Source organism: Haliotis rubra, unplaced genomic scaffold (assembly GCF_003918875.1).
Source record: "Haliotis rubra isolate DU_JTF1 unplaced genomic scaffold, ASM391887v1 Scf55, whole genome shotgun sequence".
In the NCBI taxonomy this organism is placed as follows: domain Eukaryota; kingdom Metazoa; phylum Mollusca; class Gastropoda; order Lepetellida; family Haliotidae; genus Haliotis; species Haliotis rubra.
Window position 1 is genome coordinate 1291399 of NW_025767246.1, and position 19996 is coordinate 1311394.

The window sequence follows — 19996 nt, forward strand, 5'->3', positions numbered from 1 at the left end:
CCTCCACCTTGCTGGAAATTATTCTTTTGGACAAGCAGGGAAAATAGGTCAGGGGCCAGTCATTGAGCTAGGGGGCGCTTGTTGACCCACAGTTGTGTTTCATGTGTATGTTTGTGGGCGTATGTGTTTTGAAACACATTTATCTGGTCTTTAGCTTTCCCTATAAAATAACTCCACGCCCGTCTTAGAATGAAAAGCAATTCATGCCTCAGCTAGATAGATTCACATAAGGTAATTGAAACATCACAATGTACATCGATGCTAATAGAAAAAACATGTTTCTTTAAATCATTTTGGGAATTACGCGTACAATTGTTGAAATCCAAGAAAAGTGGGAGCGGTATATTTTTGTATGTTATTAGTAACATATCTTCAGCCAACCTTTTTTATTAATGACTGGTCCCTCGCATGTTAAAAGCCACGTTAGAAGAAATAATAAACGACTCTTACGTTCTATAATCTAATTGTAAATGTCCATTTTCAAACCACAAGGTTTAATCGATATATCGATTCATTTACTCCAGGGAATATGGAAAATGGTATAAGGTGATTAATCCATACTTTATGTAAATATGGTATATAACTATAGCCAGCAAGTAACAATACTTCAATTAAAAACATGGTCGATGATTCAAGGGTATGTTGTTGTTGTGTCTCACTGCCATAGCAACCTGTATAATTTGCATTGAACCTTAATGACGTACCGTATAAAGATGTCATTCGCAAGTACAACATGAGCCAGGCGATGACGGGAATGACCAATGACCTACAGATGCACATCACAGAACTTACTAACAAGATGTTGAACTATCCATATTTAGGACTCCTACGCTAAACTCATAAAATACTTCAATATATATCGTGTTTTTCTCCTACCTATAGCTATCGACAGCAAGTCATTGATCAAGCGACTACCAATATATCATTTATAGTCCGGACTTTGCCAGAATGAAGAGATATAGCACAAGAATGTAAAATTCGTCTCAGTATTCCCCTGTGTGTATCTAAAACCAAGATATCCGGTGTTCTAGCTGATGAATACTAACCGAAAAGTAGACAACGATTATTATTGTTAGTTTTAGTTAATTCAGTTTCAAACATCGTTTCGAAATGTATGTAAAAGAAGCGTTTTTTCACTCGTAAACGCACCGGCAAAATTTTGCGGATTGTTGGTACAGCACAAAACCAGTCAACTGGTAGACTTTGAGCATATCCTGTACAACCGGAAGTAGTGACGGCGGTAAGAAAGTCAATGTTTCATTTCGATTTCACTGCGATGGTGTTAAGCCAACGAATCGCAAATACTCAAATGAGACTCGCTGTTTGGGTCAATTCCTAGGTAATAATCAAAGGAAAAAACAACGCACAAAGGCAGGAGAGACAGATGGAATCCCAATTTCTGTTACCCTACAGGTTTTCTTGTAATCTCCTTACAATCAGATCTTAGGTCTCGCTACAGGTAAATACAGCTTTATTTAGCGGTGGCGAGATCTAGGATATGATTTTAATGAGAATGGTTGCCATGGCAATTGCCTGATTTTCATCGGACTTAGCTGTCAATAGCTACAGCAATGTTGGTGTAGTTAGCAACATAGGCACATGTATGTAATCTTAGATGAGCAGTTTGCTTCCTAACAAAATGGAAACAGTGTAGTCTTCTCCTTGTGATAATAAGTAACAACTGAGGCATGTAGCTCACCTTATCAGAGGTTTGGAACTCGTACACGCGTAACTAGATAGCGAGTGAGTGAGGAAGATTTGAGACTGCTTTCAGCAGTATTTACAGTCGGAGACTTCTACATTTACAGTTGCAGGTGAGTAGGGCGAACAGATCAGCTTCTGGGCTCCTTGGTTATGATGCTGGACCGTTTAGAGTTTAATTTCACAGTTTTGAACAACAGTTAATTTTATCAACGCAAGCCATATAAAGCTTGATATAAAACGTACGAGTATGAGGGTAAACATTGAATTTCATTCACGATCAGTGGATCCTAGCACTAGCAGGGGATGTAATTCTTAGTCCACTGGACTACCAAACTCCCCAGATACTAGATAAGCTCCAACCTCCTTTGATCTTAAGTTATATATATTTGCCAAAATGTCCACAAGTAGATAAAACCATTTAGCATTAGATATATTTTAGTTGGTGTAAGAGGTGGAGCCTAGGGCGAAAGTGTCCACCCAATACCCATACTTCGGATTTTATCAACCAAAGGTGTTTAGCAAATTTTTTGGCGTCACCCTCGATATGGACTGTATTTTATTCACTCACTCACTCACTCGCTAAATTGCTGTGTAGTTAAAGTTTTGAGGTAATATTGGGTCACAGTGGTTGTCCAACACAACGGCTATGTAGATGAGATCCAAAGCAGCGACTTATCTTCAAACACCATCCTCTGCACACAGGGACAAGCAACAAAATCGTAATCTCGTTCAAACGAGATCTCACGAGATCCCAGTGTGCAAAACACTTTGAACGGCTTAAACATAGGTTAAGGAAAGATGTCTCCCGATCGGAGGAACAACCGAAGGGGAACTCTTGCACTGGTAACGAATTGAGCGTGGCAAGAATCTTGACAGAAAACATAACGGACTGTGAACTCGCTCCATCACTTGAATTTACACCAGAGTGAATAGCAACAACGGGAGGTAACCCCTATTAACTTCCGGGGTTACACGATTGTTGCAGTGGGTCATAAGCGTGCTCCGAACAGTGCTTGTCACGTATGCGTCCCTGCGCACTGGCGCCCTAAGCTGACGAGATCACTCTGTTTCCCCAGCACGTCGATGCGAAGAGTCTTGTGACGCAGTAAAAAGGTCATTCACAATATGGATCTCACACGAAGATGGCCTTAAAAGTGTTGGATTGCTGAGTGCTTGTGGATACTAAGCGAGTTTAAAAGTAACGCATAAGCTTACTAAGATCACAGTCATATTAAAACCGGCAAAAACCAATGTAGAAAATGTCCACTGTACATTTTAGAAATTGCATAAACGTTAATGGCGTGGCCAAGGGTCGCCATGGTAACCACCCCACTCCCCTGCCTGGAAGCTGTGACGTCATTTGCAGCACACTCCATGGCATTAGAAAATTGCATTGATCACGTGACAATCTGGAAGCCTTTTAATACCAAAGTTGATTGGTTGAAGTGTTTTCCTGCCGACAATGCATCCAAACCGTCCACACGCCGTGGCAAGATGGCGAACTGAAAAAGAAGACATCAAAACGTTATCGTATGTATTTGCGAAGAAAGGACCTTAGTTTCGTTTATTTGTATACATAAATGTGAAAAATTAAGTTTCAAATGAATATTGACGTTATTCATATTCATATGTATTCAGGAATATGATATTGCGATGTGTGAGGATTACTGCATGGCAGATGATAGAGGAGTAACATCTTTGGTTAAATCTGATCCTGCTGACGAAAGATTCAGATGGATTCAGTATTTGAACATGTAAAAACATAACCTTTGCAATATGAAACTTGATGAAGCTATTAATCATCAGGCATCAGAAAAGTTCCACTGTATACACTAAAAGTCAACTAGGAAAATACAAGGAATTCATTGACTGGAATTTGTTGTCATGGAAACCGAAAATTTCAAATAGGATCAGTTCATGACTAAACTGATATCTGTGCAAACTTTGATGGCCGCATATTGAAAGGTCTTTGAGATCGGTTCTGAAAATATAATGTGTACCCGTTCCTACGTCTCTTTCAGACTCCGTTGAAGGAGATCAACGGGGCTCCGATCCACAAAGCGTTCGTAACATTACGACCTGTCGTAACTCTATAGCTTATCACTGGCTTACGAATGAATGCTCTGTGGATCGGGGTCCTGGGCCCCGTTTCACAAAGTTCTCGTAGCGCTACAACTATCGTAAGTCAATGTTACAGTATAGGAAGTACGAACGCTACAAGAAAAGTTACGAGATCTTACGCTTACGAGAGATTTGTGAAACGGGACCCTGGACTCTGTATCAGGGATGCGAGGGGGTGTTCGTCTCGCCTGCTGACAAGTACTGACCAATGGCTCACATGTTTCCCTATCTCAACCATCTTTGTTCTACATACACTTTGGCGTCCACTGGCCAAACATTTATCGAGGACGAATATCATTTGTTGTTTATATGTGATGCAGATGTCGATTTATGAAAGGAGTACATTCCACAGAAATATTTGGGTCACCTTACTAGGGAAACACTTATCAGAATTTTATCATCAAAAGACAAATCTGTTCATGTATAATTTGCCATGTTTTAACACATTCGCTAACATTAAGGAATTCTCCCGGCAACTAATTTCACAATGTTATGATGCTTTCCACTGTTTGCAATGTCCATACTTTGCCTGTCATTATAACACTCTGTATACGGGCCGGAGGCCTTATGTACAATAAACAATCTTGATCTTGATCTTGACAGCCGTAACGTTAGGACAGCTTTGTGAAGCGGGGACTAGAGGCTGATAAATCAAGACTTGCTGGTATATATATAGGTGATGAGTGAGTGAGTGAGTGAGTATGGTTTTACGCCGCTTTTAGCAATATTCCAGCAATATCACGGCGGGGAGACACCAGAAATGGGCTTCACACATTGTACCCATGTCGGGAATCGAACCCGATTCTTCAGCGTAAAAGGGGAACGTTTCAACCACTAGGCTACCCCACCGCCCCTTTATAAGTGATGAAGCTGCAAATTCTCCATTCCCCTGTATAGTCTGGCTTAGCATAAATTCTTCAAACATCATTCTAGGCCCTGGTGGTGAGGCAGTGATTATCTTCCTGAGACAAAGGAGCTCACTATAAAATTCGAGTATTACTCTCACCCATTCTCTACATCTCCAAGGGGCGGTGGGGTAGCCTGGTGGTTAAAGCGTTCGCTTGTCACGCAGAAAGGCCCGGGTTTGATTCCATAGCCCATTTCTGGCGTTCCCTGCCGTGATTACTGGAATATTGCTAAAAGTGGCGTAAAAACTAAACTCACTCACTCACTACATCTCCAAGACCTAAACTACCTACTGGATCTTTCTCAAATGGTTCTTGTAATCCCAAATTACCCACCCTGGATTTCCATCTGTCGATTTGATTGGCTGAGATTCTCGGTCCAACGAACCAATCAGAATACGAGTTACAAATCAGCGCCAGCGCTGGGTTTGGCATGAACAAGATGGCTAGAGATTTAGAGCAAGAAATTTGCCCAACAGATTACGGATTTCTAAGTTATATTTCGCATGGGCCAACGGGTCTTTGTTTAGTCCAAACAAAAATCACGTAACGAAACAACATGGCGACTGCCCTGCAGATTTCAAGCAATTACAGGATTTGTAAAGGATGCCCAACGTCATTTGGGTGCCGAGAAATGTACCAAACCGTTTCATGTTCTACATCAAATTGCTCAACAGGGTGGGCAATGTGGTTGTCACACACAGTTCATATCACATACCAAATATAAATTCCGAAATTTAAGTAGACCCTTGACGCGTAATTCCAAAGACGCGTGCCTCACAGATAATCATACAGATTTAGGCATGTGATTCTTGATCCATAGCGTGATGGTTGCGCTACAATTGTCAGACATGACGTCGCCTAGGTATGTAAGGTTTCAAACACGATCAAATGCCACAAAACGCCAAAAGAGTTCCTGGCAATGTGATTTAGGAACTATGTCACGCTAACTTGATATTGTAAACTAAAGATACGAAGAACAGCAATTAATGGCGTAACCAGAAACACACAACCAGTGGTTTAACACACACACACACGCACGCACGCACGCACGCACACACACGCACATGGCAAGTAACAGTGTACACGTGGGAATATAAGTGCTCATGTATATGTCCTGTACTCTTGGAAGTTGAAAAACTCGACGCTTTTAGTTCACAAGTGACATACTGGCTTTGGACAAAGACCGTGTATGCCTCAAGTGGTTATTTGGCGCCTAAATGAACATAGGGACGACGGTTGCATCATCTCTTGTAATCCAGAGTGAGTGAGTAGGTTTAGTTTTACGCCGCCTTTAGCAATATTCCAGCAATACCACGACGGGGGACACCAGAAATGGACTTCACACATTGTACCCATGTGGGGAATCGAACCCGGGCCTTCGAGTGCGAGCGAACGCTTTAACCACTAGGCTACCCCACCGCCCCTTGTAATTAAGAGACCGAGCTGCGAGCTATGTACTGGGCTCGGTATCGTTACATGTTTGTGTTACCCAAGCATCAAACTACACGGCATAACATGTGGGAAATCCAAATACCGGATCTACAACTGACTACATTACGACGTCTTTTGACACAAGTCACCCAATCCACAAAGCGTTCGTTTTGGTATTTTATTTGTTTAACGCCGCATTCAGCAATATCCCAGCTATATGGCGGTGGTCTGTAAATAACCGAGTTTGGACCAGGCATTCCAGTGATCAACATCATGAGCATCGATCTACGTATTGGGATACGATGACATGACTACCAAGTCAGCGAGCCTGACCACCCGATCCCGTTAGTTGCTTCTTACGACGAGCATGGGTTACTGAAGGCTATTTATAACCCAGCCCTTCGTATGTAGCACGACGCCTTCGAAGGCGTATGATAAAGCATTGAGTTACTGATGATATTCCAAAGCGTACGTCAAAAACGTGTGGCCTAGCATCGTGGATATGTAAACATGGGAGTATGTTGCCATTCATACTGTCTAATAAGTAAGTCATGACGTACATTGAAAGGTCAATGTTCAGTCGATTGAATACATAAGGCATGACATACCATGAAAGCGGGTTTATACAGGGTCAGTGATATGTAAGCCTTGACGTACATTGAAAGCACGTTGTTAAGTCGATTGGACTTGCAAGTCATGGCCTACCATGAGTGTGTTCTACGTATTCGGATATGTAAGTCGGTACATTGAAAGAGCGTTGTTTACTTGTGCAGAAGTGCAAGTAATGACGTACCATAAAAATTCTGTGGTTTAGCTATATATATACGTGGTTTAGTTGGGTAGCTGTGGAAGTTTTGACATTCCGCGAAATTGTGTGGTTTACGTAATCAGATATTGAAGTCGGTACTTTGAAAGCCCTTGGTTTAGTTGAGTAGATTTGTAAGTAATGGCGTACTATGAAAGCTGATCATTTAATCTTCTGATCATTTAAGTCATGACGTACCATGGAAACATGTGATGTAGTCTATCGGATATTTAAGTCATGACGTACCATGGAAGCAGGTGATGCAGTCTATCGAATATCAAATTCATGACGTACCATGGAAACAGAGGATGTAGTGTATCGAATATCTAAGGCATGGCGTACCATGGTAGCAGGTGATGTAGTCTTCCAAATATTTATATCATGACGTACCATGGAAACAGGTAGTGTAGACTATAGAATATTTAAGTCATGACGTACCATGGAAACAGGGGGTGTAGACTATAGAATATTTAAGTCATGACGTACCACTGAAGCACGAGATATGTAACTCATCAGACATACATTGAAAGCATGTGGTTATCGGTTTGACTTGCATGTGAGACCACACTCTGACATACACTGCAAACAGAGAAGCCCAGCTCTGGTAACCATGACAACCCGACATACCATGACATACCTTGTGAGCAGGTGGCCCCACTAGCCACTGGAATCTGGGAAGAGAATGTTTTCCCGCGTGTCCTGACTGACGTCCGACTGCAAACTGTTGACAACGTTTTCCATATTGGTATCGCTGTCAGTTGGGCCAGAGTCGGCGGTGTCGTAAATGCTGGCGGTGTGTTCCTCGCCGCTCATTTGGCTGCCGGCCGTCCGACTGACCACGTCGCTGGAGGGGGACGACTTCAGAAGGTTGGGGTCGGATAGACTGGAGTCAGATAACGAATAATCAGCAGAATTTGACCCAATGTAACTTTCATCCAGATTGTCAGAGGGACTGGTGTCGTTGAGAGGGGACGAGCCTTGGCTTGGGCAACGCAGCTGCTTCCAGAACGCGTTGTTGTGTGGGCCAGCAACACTGTCGCTGAACTCAACGTCCTCTTCTGACCGCTCGGGGCTATCCGGTGTCAGACGTTGGCTCTCCTCGTCCGTGCTGTCAATGTGACGCATCCCGGGAGTAGAGCTCGTGCTATTATAGGGAGGGGGCTCCGGAGTAATATCAATCTCGATATGAGGTTTGTGACAAGATAAAATATTGTTTTCAAATAAATTGCTGTTTTGGGTAGAGTTTGTGAACCGCCCCGTACACTCTCCGTCTCTACACGCAGCAAGCAGTAAGTGCTGCGTGTCCTCTGGGTTTCCAGCATCCCGCTTTAAAATAGATTTCCTTTTTGTAGCCGGCGGCTCCAATAGGGAGGGGCTAGAGCGCTGCTTCGGGGACAGTTTTTCTGAGTTAAGACGACGGCCCGTCGGCTCGCAGCCTGAAAGGAAGGAACACAAGCCGACTTTACAAGCATGCTGAGCAGACATCTACCGTGACGTCACTTCACGACGAGTGGTGCGCGTGGGGAAGGGAGATAACTGGTTATGGCCTAAACAGGTATATAAGCATTGGCGTGGTTTTGCGTTGGGTATTTAAACACGTCAAGGCGACACCATGCCTTAATATAGGAGAGTATATTGGCTACACTGGTGCATTTGTTTGACCTCCAGTGACGAATTCGATTCGACTATTTGCGACTTCGGAGACCAAACGAAAGCACTACTGGGAATACACAAAAATACTGTAAGCGTTTGTTGAATGGGACGGCGGGAGATAGCACGTGCTCGATGGGTGAAGCAACGTCACTGCATTGTGAAGGGTGGGGGTCAACGTCGAGGTCAGCGGATGGATATACGAGGGGGATGGACGGACGCACGAACTGGTGTGACCACACACAAGCAGAGACACGGACAGCTGGACTCAGGAAGCCAGCTGACCGCGGACAGTAATCATCATTCTAGGGGAGACAACAATGACTGACCAACTGACCAACACAATATGGATGGCCGGGAGCGAACACAGGGGGGTACGTCAAGCCAGAGCCTACACATTATCAAAGGTGTAATTTCATCCCCTGAATTTTACAAATTAATTTCAATTTAATATTCCACCGCTTGGAAATAAGAATTTCGGCGTTTAGTATATTTGCCAAATATGCAAATTAGAGTCAGAATTTAACATCCCCTTTTAGTTGTCAATAACATGGAATTCCCCTTCTCATGTATTGCCACACCAGTGCACGTGTCATAATGCATAAAGCGCCCTCTTGCGGTACAACTTGACTCACCTCGCTTAGTTGAGTAGAAACCTTTCATCTGGAATAAAATTAGGGGTCAAACCATCGTCAGTAAAGTTTCTTCTTAACACTAATAAATAAGGTATTGGAACTTAAAAAAACGTACAATGTAACATATGTAATAAAATCCACGATTACATGCAAGTAAACAGAACATGTTTATACTGTCATGAATTATAATAAGACTTAAGACCTACCGTATTTTCTATCTCTTCAGCAGCCCATTGATGCCTAATTTTGACTACTCCAATTAACTACAGTGCATGTCAATCAAAATAGACATATTTTAATAAAACATGACATCTAGGTTTAACCAAATCATTACAAACGTTATTGATTAAACAAAAAACTGTCGTATAGTCAGTTAAAATAGGTAGCATGCTAAACTCATTCTTGAATGTGCTATTTTGAAAATAAATTGTGAAAAATACAACATATCGCATTCCATTGAAAACTGGAATCACATTAAGAAAGTAAATCGTCACAACGAATTCTATCATGAAGTTAAAATACTTTTGAATGAATATGGGGTGGGTCTCATACAGTGCAATAAAATATAAATTATATGAAACATTTGGGAATTTTTTCTAAGAGCTACCTAATCTATTGGTTAATGTGTTGACCCTTACCTGCAGCTTCAAAATTAAACGTCCTGAGAATTTCACACACACGTATGTCCCATGAATATTTTTTGTCTCCAAAATAATAGCAAAATTACAAGTAGGCCTATTGTTTGATTCTACTTCCGGCCTAAACACGAAAGGGGAGGTAACTCATTAATAACCACCGATCATGTCCATGTGTGATCCTATCATTTTGAGTTCGAATCCCAGATTCTCCCTGGTGGTGGGTTTCAACGAAATGGTGAACATCTTGGGCCTACCCTACTGAAACGGCCACGTCGGCATATAACGAAAATTGCGTAACGCTAATCACAAATCAATCACTGGTCGGAAAATCGAACCTACACACAAACATATTGATGGGTAATATGCTGGCAATATTCAAAGATATCGAGGCTCGATGACACAAAATATACTAAGTTACCGGATCCATTCAGCGTCCTCTGAGGACAAGCTTAACCGTGAAGATCCGGGTTAGAACTGGCTGTCTTGGTTGACGCATGTCATCATACGTGAACTACTCAGATCGATCTCAATCACTGGATTGTGTGGTCCAGATTTTGATTATTAACAGACCGACGGAATATAGTGTGAAATTTAGCCCAGGGGCGATAAACAAGAAAACAAACAAATACTGGGTCAAGCCAAGTTTGCTTAGTACTACTGACTGACTGAGTGTGGTTTTACGCCGCTTTTAGCAATATTCCAGCAACATCACGGCGGGGGACACCAGAAATGGGCTTCACACATTGTACCCATGTGGGGATTCGAACCCGGGTCTTCGTCGTTACGAGCGAACGCTTCAACCACTAGGCTACCACACCGCCCCTGCTTGGTACTAACCCTTACCAGGAACCCACACGACTAGGTCATTAGAAAAGAGTCATTATTTGCATAAGTATGGGTAAAAGAACTAACAACAGATAGCGTAAATTGGCTCGATATGTTTGCTTAAACGCTTCCCCCAAAAATGTCTCCAACCCTTTCATATCAGATGAACTTTCCTCACAATACCGTCGTAAATAAATGTCTGTTGTGCAGTACTTTCGTGTTCCAGATACTTATTTATCCACACACCAAAATATGATGTTAACATAACTGGGTAAGAGTTGTCCCCTTAGACTATTACGACGTCATATTTGCCTCGAACTGGGTTTGACGTTTCAGAATTGTCGCCCTTGACCTTTAGAGTGCGCTTTGCTACATTTCACAAGCAACAGCCGCAGACCTTTTTAAAATGTTTCTTACCTGCTAACCCTTATTGTAGAATATTCGTCTATGGTGTCTGCATTCATTCAATATCTATATGGCAATACTTAAAGACATATTCTTTCCATGAAAATGTTTGCAACACTTATATGTATCAGGACACCCATCTTGACAGTTTTTCAAAGGAAACATCTTCTAATATTGTTTGGAAACAACTACTTTGTAAGATTACAAACGATCTTTGTCACGAAATATCCCCTCAATTAAGATCAAGGTACACCCTGCTGATGATGTTTTGTTTGGGACTTGTTTGCAAGACAGTTTACAGGTAAACAGCATGTCTGAGGAGACACATCCACACTCTCTGGATGACCCACCTGATTTCGTGCTGGCTATGAGATGGTAATTGGCCAACTTCCTTCCCGTAGCAGGGCTGGCGTGAAGGCGACTGGCGAGAGACACGGCCTTCCTGAATTTCAACTTTGGCTTCGTATATTCCTGGGAATGAAGATTGTCAGTGGAGCAGTAACTTCTCTCCTTCACTTCTGAGAAGCGGGGATGTTTCTCGACAGAAAGCGATTTATGTCTTTTAAAGCTAGATTTCTGAGGGTGCGGAACCTTAGCTTGAAGAAGTCCCTTAGATGGTGAGTGTGGTTGTGACGAGGACTGAACGGGGGAGCCCTGAGCGGAGGCACACTCCCACGTCGTGGACAAACCCGTCTCCAACTGCTGCACAACCTGGTTTGAAGGAGCGAACTGGACTTCCGGTCTGTTGAATCCCGTCTCCTGTTGCGTGTCGCTCTGGAGGTCATTGAAAAGATTCTGGTAGGCATGAGATTCCGGGGGGACATTGGGATTGGTATATCCCCCCGTGTACTCTAAAGGGTTAACATAGAGGTTGTGTTTTGGCGTGTCTGCGGAAGGTGGGCCCGTTATAGAGGGGCTGTTTTGTGGGTGGGTGACACAGCTCGTGAAGGTGTCTGTGCTCGTCGAGCTGTTCTGGCGATAGAGTTGCTTCATTTCGATGCAACTTCTATCAGGAGTAATTCGTTCATATCGTCCCTGAAAACAACCAAACAGTATCATTAATTCAGATATCCAACCTTAAAATCGCAGCGTACTCGAATTCTCTTGAAATGTATGAATTACAACCTGGTTTAAGACGATGTTACTGTTCTCGTTTGAACTAGTCAATTGCGACTGCCCAGAATGAGCGAGCATGACCGAGTGAATATTGCTTAATGCCGCAGCAACTATCTTGCAGCTATTTGCGGCGACCAAAAGCTTCACTTCAAACTAAACGTCACCACAAACGCTAAGTGTTTTTTCTCTTAAATATCGTGATGTTGAGAAGGTCTACTTTTTAAGCGAACACGCTCGTTTTTTCTGATAAAAACGGACATAAATCTCTCAAAAAACAACTTATTACACTACGTCATCTCATTAAAATCATATCTTAGTTCCCGCTAACGCAAACAAAGATCTTCGGACATCCCTTTACTGGTTACGTCAAAACGACCCTTCGCCAAATTTGACCGTCCAATGAGTGACAAGAGTGCGACATTGACCAATCAGAAAGCAGCTTTCTAAAGCTTTAAACTGACGACTACGCTTTGAAAAAGCAATTTGAAAATTGAACAATAAATTACTCTTGAATGTCTAATAGATTGCTTAGAATATACAGCAGTAGTACCGTAAAGTCTAAAAAATTGTTCAAATGTTCATCCAGTTAAAGCATAAAGTATATACATTGAATGGCAGATTCAGCCGAAAAGCCTATAGCTGTCGTTCGGAAAACCCCGTGTTAAGTTTTTCGAGGTTGCATGATTAGAAAACACATTCCGACTGTCACATCCCTGATCTTGTTATCAACGTTCTGATTGGTCGGTTTAAGGTCGTTGTGAGATGACCTGATGTCCTCTGATGTTTATTTAGCGGTAACAAGAACTAAGATCTAATTTTAATGAGATCGGCATTACGTCACAAACACGCAAAGAAGAATACACGCAAAATGCTGAACTTTACAACCACCCCGAAACGTTTGACAAATTTACTACAGCTATCACGTGACATACTCTACTGTGACGTCACAGCGTGCAGTGTGTGCCGGGTAAAGCTAAGCACATGTTAGGACGTTCCTTGTATCTACAATGGGGAAGACTAATCCAGACTAAACTGTTTTTCAACTATATCGTAGCTATCATGTCTACAGCATTTCTCACCCACTACTTCTACAATATCCTGCATCTAAAGTAGGTATCATCTGACCTTCTGATATAGTAAAAGCACCGGACTGAATATATGTCCCATAAAAGTGACTTATCTTCAAGATGTAGGTTCAGCCGGTAGCCAAGTAGCTAGACAAGATATTGCATCGATAACGCGCTATTCCATCGATCCTTTCAAGGACATTGCTGAATATAATCTTGCAGTTCTGGGCTAGTTGGGAGTCACAGTGGTTTGGGCTGGCTAGGAGCAGGGATCTCATTGGCGGATCCAGGGTCTCTCTCTCTCTCTCTCTCTCTCTCTCTCTCTCTCTCTCTCTCTCTCTCTCTCTCTCTCTCTCTCTCTCTCTCTCTCTCTCTCTCTCTCTCTCTCTCTGGGGATTTATATACGTCGTTGTATTAATCAAGGCCATCTTTTACTACAAACATGTTGGGAGATAGACTTCACTGTGTTTTTCACTGCAGCCCTAGGTTACGTCTGGAGATTTAAGTGTGAAAGGTAGAATTCGATTTGCTCAGCCTGAGGTTTCAAATGACACATTTAGCGCAGTGAAATCTACCAATAGCATAGAATAGTTTAATTTGAGGTGATAATAGTGATTTGAAACCTCTCATTGGCCATCAGAAGTGTTTATGGTGGAATTAGTTTAAAACCCGTTTTGGCAATATTTCAGTTATATATATACTCATGCCAATAATGGTTGTCATCTCCTCCCCACCCAAACCCACCACACACCTCACACCCCCTACCCACACCCCATCTCCAATTAAAAAAATAGAAGGGGGTGACAACCATTATTGGCATGAGTATATTTCGGTAAAATCTTGAAAACGAACATAATCGGGGAGTTCCGAAAGCAAATAAATATAGCAGGGGTATTGTAATTGGGGATATTTACGCATCTCGAAGTTTCATAGCACCATGGCATGAACACCCAAAAGAATGTAATATTGGGGTTTATATGTTTCTGTGTGGGTTCTTTTCCGAATAGAGATTGTCAAAAACGGTGAGAGAGTGGTACCACTAAAAGAAGCAAAAATTAAAGAAAAACCTGATCTCGATCATATAATCGGGGATTTCATGTGTCAAAGAAATGAGGCTTTCTCGAAAGCTGATGTATGAATGGTTCAAGTACAGACGCACTTCTAATTTCGATGGGGCAAAATTCTGTGGATGAGTCAACAGAGCTTTAGCATAGAGGATTCACATCGGGATAAAATTATCTGATTTTAATGTGAGTATGCTGCGTTTGAGATGTGAAGACTCGATGTTATTGTGTGATGTGTGAAGAGATACTGTAAATGCTATCTTTCATTTCAAATGAAATGTCAAGTATACCAACGATGAAGCTATTGGCAGCTGAAAGTTTACTTTTCTGACACGTATGCCATTTGAAGATGTTTGTTTAATTAGTGTAAGACACGTGTTATTCCTTCACGTCTGGGGAATAGGTACAGAATGCTTTTGTGACCAGCGCCAAAACCAACATTCATTTTGAAATGTAGAACCGGCATAATTGAAACTCATGGGATAAAGAAAGAATTGGGTGGGAGTTGATTTGGATTGTGTGGGGTGGGTACGCGTCGAATGAGGAGGGGGTCGGGGTGGTGTGTCAAGCTGTGACGATGGACTGTGGTGAGTAAGTGAGTGAGTACGTTTTACGCCGTTTTTAGCAATATTCCGGCAATATCACGGCGGTGGACACCAGAAATGGGCTTCACACATTGTACCCATGTGGGGATCGAAGCCAATCTTCAGCATGACGAGCGAACGCTTTAACCACTTGGTTACACCATCGCCCACCATGGGCTGTGGTGGGGTTAGGGTGAGATGTATAGGAATCGGGAGGGGATGAGAGGAAATGGGATGGGTATTATCGGTCATGGGTGGGGTGGAGGTGGGGCTTGTATTTGGTTGTGGAGTGGGGATGAAGTGGTATATTGTGGGGAGGGGTGAGACCCCTACGTGGAGAGGGGATTGGGGTTGGGTGGGTAGCGAGTGGTGTGATCGGCTGAGATCAACGGGACTCGGATATGACCGGGTGGGGTTGAATATAGATGGAATTCTCCAGAATTCCTAACATAACACAACAACAAAAACCACGGTGGGTACTGATCCAAATCAACACGGACAAATTGTACCACAGAAACTAATCACCAACATCTGTTGTTGGATAAGCTGCTCAATTCACAATCAGATGGATGAATAATTTGCCGCTTACAAAAAGCCGCAACCCACATCCACTTCCATAAACTGCAACGTTGCAAGTACTGTTACTGCCTGAAACTCGGTTCTTCATCGGCAGCGTCCATCACTGGATCGATACAGCGTGTGTCCCAGTCCGTACCCTGGCTCAATCTGATGTTTACACGGTAAGAAGGAACACCGAAACCTCATTTCCTTGTTACCAGACTGACTTTGATGAACGAAAGGCAATACCTCGAGGAGAGATCGCATTATCATTGAATGTAGCCCTACCATTATAAGTGCTGGTCTTTGTTGATAGTAACTTATTGTGAGCACTAACGGTCGTTGAAGTGAGAGAAGCTTGACGTTTATTACTAACCTTTGGTTGGTTGGTTTGTTGTTTAACGCCGCACTCAGCAATATCCCAGCTATATGGCGGCGGTTTGTAAACAATCGAGTCTGGACCAGACAATCCAGTGATCAACAGCATGAGCATCGATCTACGCAATTGGGAACCGATGACATGTGTCAACCAAGTCAGTGAGCCTGACCACCCGACCCCGTTGGTCGTCTTTTACGACAAACATGGGTTACTGAAGACCAATTCTTACCCGGATCTTCACAGGTCTCGCCTTTTACGACAAGCATGGGTTTCTGAAGACCAATTCTTACCCGGATCTTCACGGGTATTATTACTAACCTCGACAGGTGGGTGAAGGTGCCGCCGTAATAGTCCCTGGTATAGCTAGTGTGGGAGGGAAGGGTTAAAAATGAGAGATACAGTCTATAGCCTCTGAACCAGTCGTGAGTGAGTGAGTTGGGTTCGAAGCCGTTTGAACAGTATTTCAGTTTGACAGCAGAATGTGTAGCCACCAGAAGGTATGATACTGAGGAAGAAGAATCAGTATCAATGAGATCAAGGTTTCGAACCCATGATCACAGGATACTGGCACACCAAGGGACAGAACTCTGCACGACTGGACCAGCCGTCGGCCAGAGGAAACAAAGCAGTAATAAGTTTGCAAGCGAGTCTTAGTGCAAAAGTATTTAAGCGTGCTTAGCATGTGCTTCCTAAATATATTTATAATTAATAAATGTGGATTTATATTATGTTTACTGTTTGTCATAATTAAAGCAGAATTAAAAACAACTCATATGATTCCTGCCCAATACAAACACAACTGTATATGTGTTACACCAAAATGCACAATTCACAAAACGACGTGTCACAACTTGTAACAGGGCAGGGAATGACAAACAGTGAAACCTCGCTAATCCGTCAACCCTTCATTCCGGACAATGTTGTTGGGAACGCCCATGTATACCTATATGAATACTGATACAATATTTTTTGATAAATCGGACATTTGTTAATCCGGACGATTTCTACAGGTACGGTCTGGATTGACGAGGTCTCACACTACCCGCTTTTTTGCTGATTACCATTGCTAAAGAGTGTTAAATATTTTATTTTTCAAATGATACTTTATCCAAACAAATCAAGTTAAGTCAATCTAAAACCTGGACCAAAAAACCCTAAAATATGTCAGGTTTGAAAACTTAAGCAATCTGTTGTATATTTTAGATAGTATCACTACAAATAAACGCAAATACATACTTTAGATAACCACGCTGAAAACACCTTGATGGCACTGTATTTTTTCGATTCTTTCTTTGCAACAAATATATTACTACAAGCGACAACTCTCTACTGAAATAAATAAATTTCATCAAAAATATAAATAGCATCATAAAGAATATTTTATATATCACCCTGAAACAGCTTTGCTGATATCTATATCAAACATATCTTCTAAGGAACTTTGCAAGAATAATGGCAAATCACTTCACTATCACTACATTTACCGATATGATAAGATATCAATAATTTGGTTCAAATAACACAAATATTTTCGATGATACAGTTATGATAAATATTTATTTACTGGGTCATATCTAAATCAACTTTTATTTTACATCATAGATCCTTGTGATATACTATTCACAAATCGTTAAGAATGATCCGATCTTTTGTATTACTAAAGTTAACCTGTCATGGCAGATTAACTATATTAATACGAAAGAAACGGTGATTCTTAACGTTTTTGAGTAGTATATAAGTTTTGTAAATGAGTAAAGAAATTAAGGATATTTATCAAGCACTAGAATGGTTGATGTCGAAAGCGTGAATCTACAAGCCATGCCCATTACAGAGATTTCCTTAATGCGTGCAAATGCACAGTTAAACGACCTACCTAATCACACGGGGAGTCGCGAAAACAGGGACTGTCAATATCCTTGATTATATTACAGCTCAACACATCTATGCGCATGCCCAATGAGGTGTTAAACTGGTTATGAATGATGGTTATGTGGGCACAGTGCGCTCGGCGTCAGCCACAGGGGCCTAACGGAGTGGAAAGATGTTTCCAATCGCCTCAGTGCTACTCAATGCAATCGTAAGAATCAAAGCCGTGTTATAGTTCGATCTGGACACAGTTTATCGAGGTATCTGGTTTATTACAGCTAATATCCCTGGTTAGAATGATTGACATATGATCAAAACATTGATATGCTACCAGCCTTTACTCACTGAACACCAACTGTGAATGGGTACCTCGTTAGGATGAGAAAGCCACAATAACTCGGTGCGCCTAGTGGCAGCAAGAGTTGTATACTCCCCAGGGAGTTGAGATTGATAATACGATGTGCCGTTGAGATTGACATCCAATGATCGAGGGGAAAATACCAGCGCCTTGAGCATGCACCAGTTGCGTTGATATGTGCGCTATATTAATATACTATAATAATACTACTACTATAATAATTATCTACACAGAACTTTAAATCTCTTCAATCTGGCACCGTTCAGTAGGGCATTCCCAAATTTCATACCTTATAAAACTAACATTAATCAGGTCCAATAATCCCCCCCCCAAAAAAAAAATAAAAAATAAAAAATAAATAAATATATAAAAATAAAATAAAAAAAATAATAGCAATAAAAAATACAAAATAAATAATAAAAAAAATCATCCGCACTTTACCACTGTCTGGATTAACGAAGTTCGCTGTTACACCCATTTGCACTTAAAAGCTTTGTAATTGAACCCAACGTCAGAATATCAACCCATCTAATACAAGACAGGAGATCATTCCGCACTGAAAGATACACTTCCCTCCGTGGAAAACCCGTGTTCTCGGAAAAAGAAGAGATATGCTGCTCAAACGAAGTTAAAAAAAGATTAACTAGCATAATAAGAAAGAATCAGTGCTCCCTAATTTGTTTTGAGTGGTGTAGGAAACGTTCCAGTTTTAATCGATACCGCGCTGAATCCTAAAACATATTCCCTTGTGGTTTATAGGAGATGAGTTGTGTGAAGATTTTGTACAATGTAATTGTATAACAAGAGCGTGACCTCCCTTAACAGCAATGACTGATGGTTCGTGAATTACTACGCGTCTAATGTCCAGTTTAAGTATATTAAATATACCTGTAAGCGAAGGTCAGATAAGGCTGAATTATTATAGTTAACGGTAAATATTGATTAAAATGAATTGACGTTTTAGTGCGTGTATACATGGTTCTGCTCGCTACATACAACAACTAGTGCCCAAAACATGTATATGTATCAGATTGCCTTGACCGACAAGTATATAGAGGAAGCGCGGTGCAAAGAATTAAGCAGAAGCGTCTAGAGCTGAAACAGCATTGTGTTGCAAAGCCAGCGTGGACAGTGGTCAGTGGGCCGTGCTGTGTGCTATGCGAGATGGCAAGATCAATACGATGAAGATATGCTGTGGACGTTGAAACGTGAACTGGATGAGTAACATCTACCACCACCAAACTGCCGGAAACATTGACCTTTGACCTATCAGCGTCAGAATTAACAAGAATCGATTTCAGGATCTAAGAAAAAAGCGAGAATCTGTTTCTAAATTGTAGCATTCTAGCTTGGAAGCATGAAGGGGATATTGGCCGCAAATCAAGAGCACTGATTGGAACTGGATTTAGACTTTCGCCTACACAAATAGGGATAGCCCGGGAACACTGCGTCAATAACAGTTCCATTGAGCAAATTTATCCTGCATCTTCATAGGATGTTACTGGAATGAAATTCCCCTCTCCACGTCGTTTTTATCTTACACAACGGGAACGAGCGAGCACATATCGGAGATTCCAATCTGACGGGTGACAGATAAATCTTGAATAATGACTGAGTGTTATATGCTTAATCTGTGCAGATTAGGGTCTTATTGGAAGCTAATCTCTCCAATTCTCATGCTGTAATGGCATTTCGTGTAATGATATTTATTCAACATCTGTTGAGAATAACTTCGGCTACAACGCAAGGTGTCCATTGGTTCTGTTGTATTGTTGTCGAACAGTTCCAGTTGTTCATGGTTGAGAACGAGAGTCGTTGTTATCTTACTACAACCTTTGTAATTTGCTCTGTAGCTGTCGTGGGTATCGTTGCACGGCGTTGA

The 19996-nt window shown here is 41.8% G+C and overlaps 1 protein-coding gene across 1 annotated transcript in view; it reads right to left on the reverse strand.

Moving 5' to 3' along the window:
* Positions 1 to 594: 594 nt before the first annotated feature.
* The window catches only part of LOC124253699 (potassium voltage-gated channel subfamily B member 1-like), a 278894-nt gene continuing 259492 nt past the window's right edge, over positions 595 to 19996 (reverse strand). Inside the window, 3 exon segments of the mRNA XM_046687511.1 lie at positions 595 to 3206; positions 7607 to 8405; positions 11473 to 12157. Coding sequence (XP_046543467.1) covers positions 7627 to 8405; positions 11473 to 12157 — 1464 coding nt within the window. The 3' untranslated portion in view covers positions 595 to 3206; positions 7607 to 7626.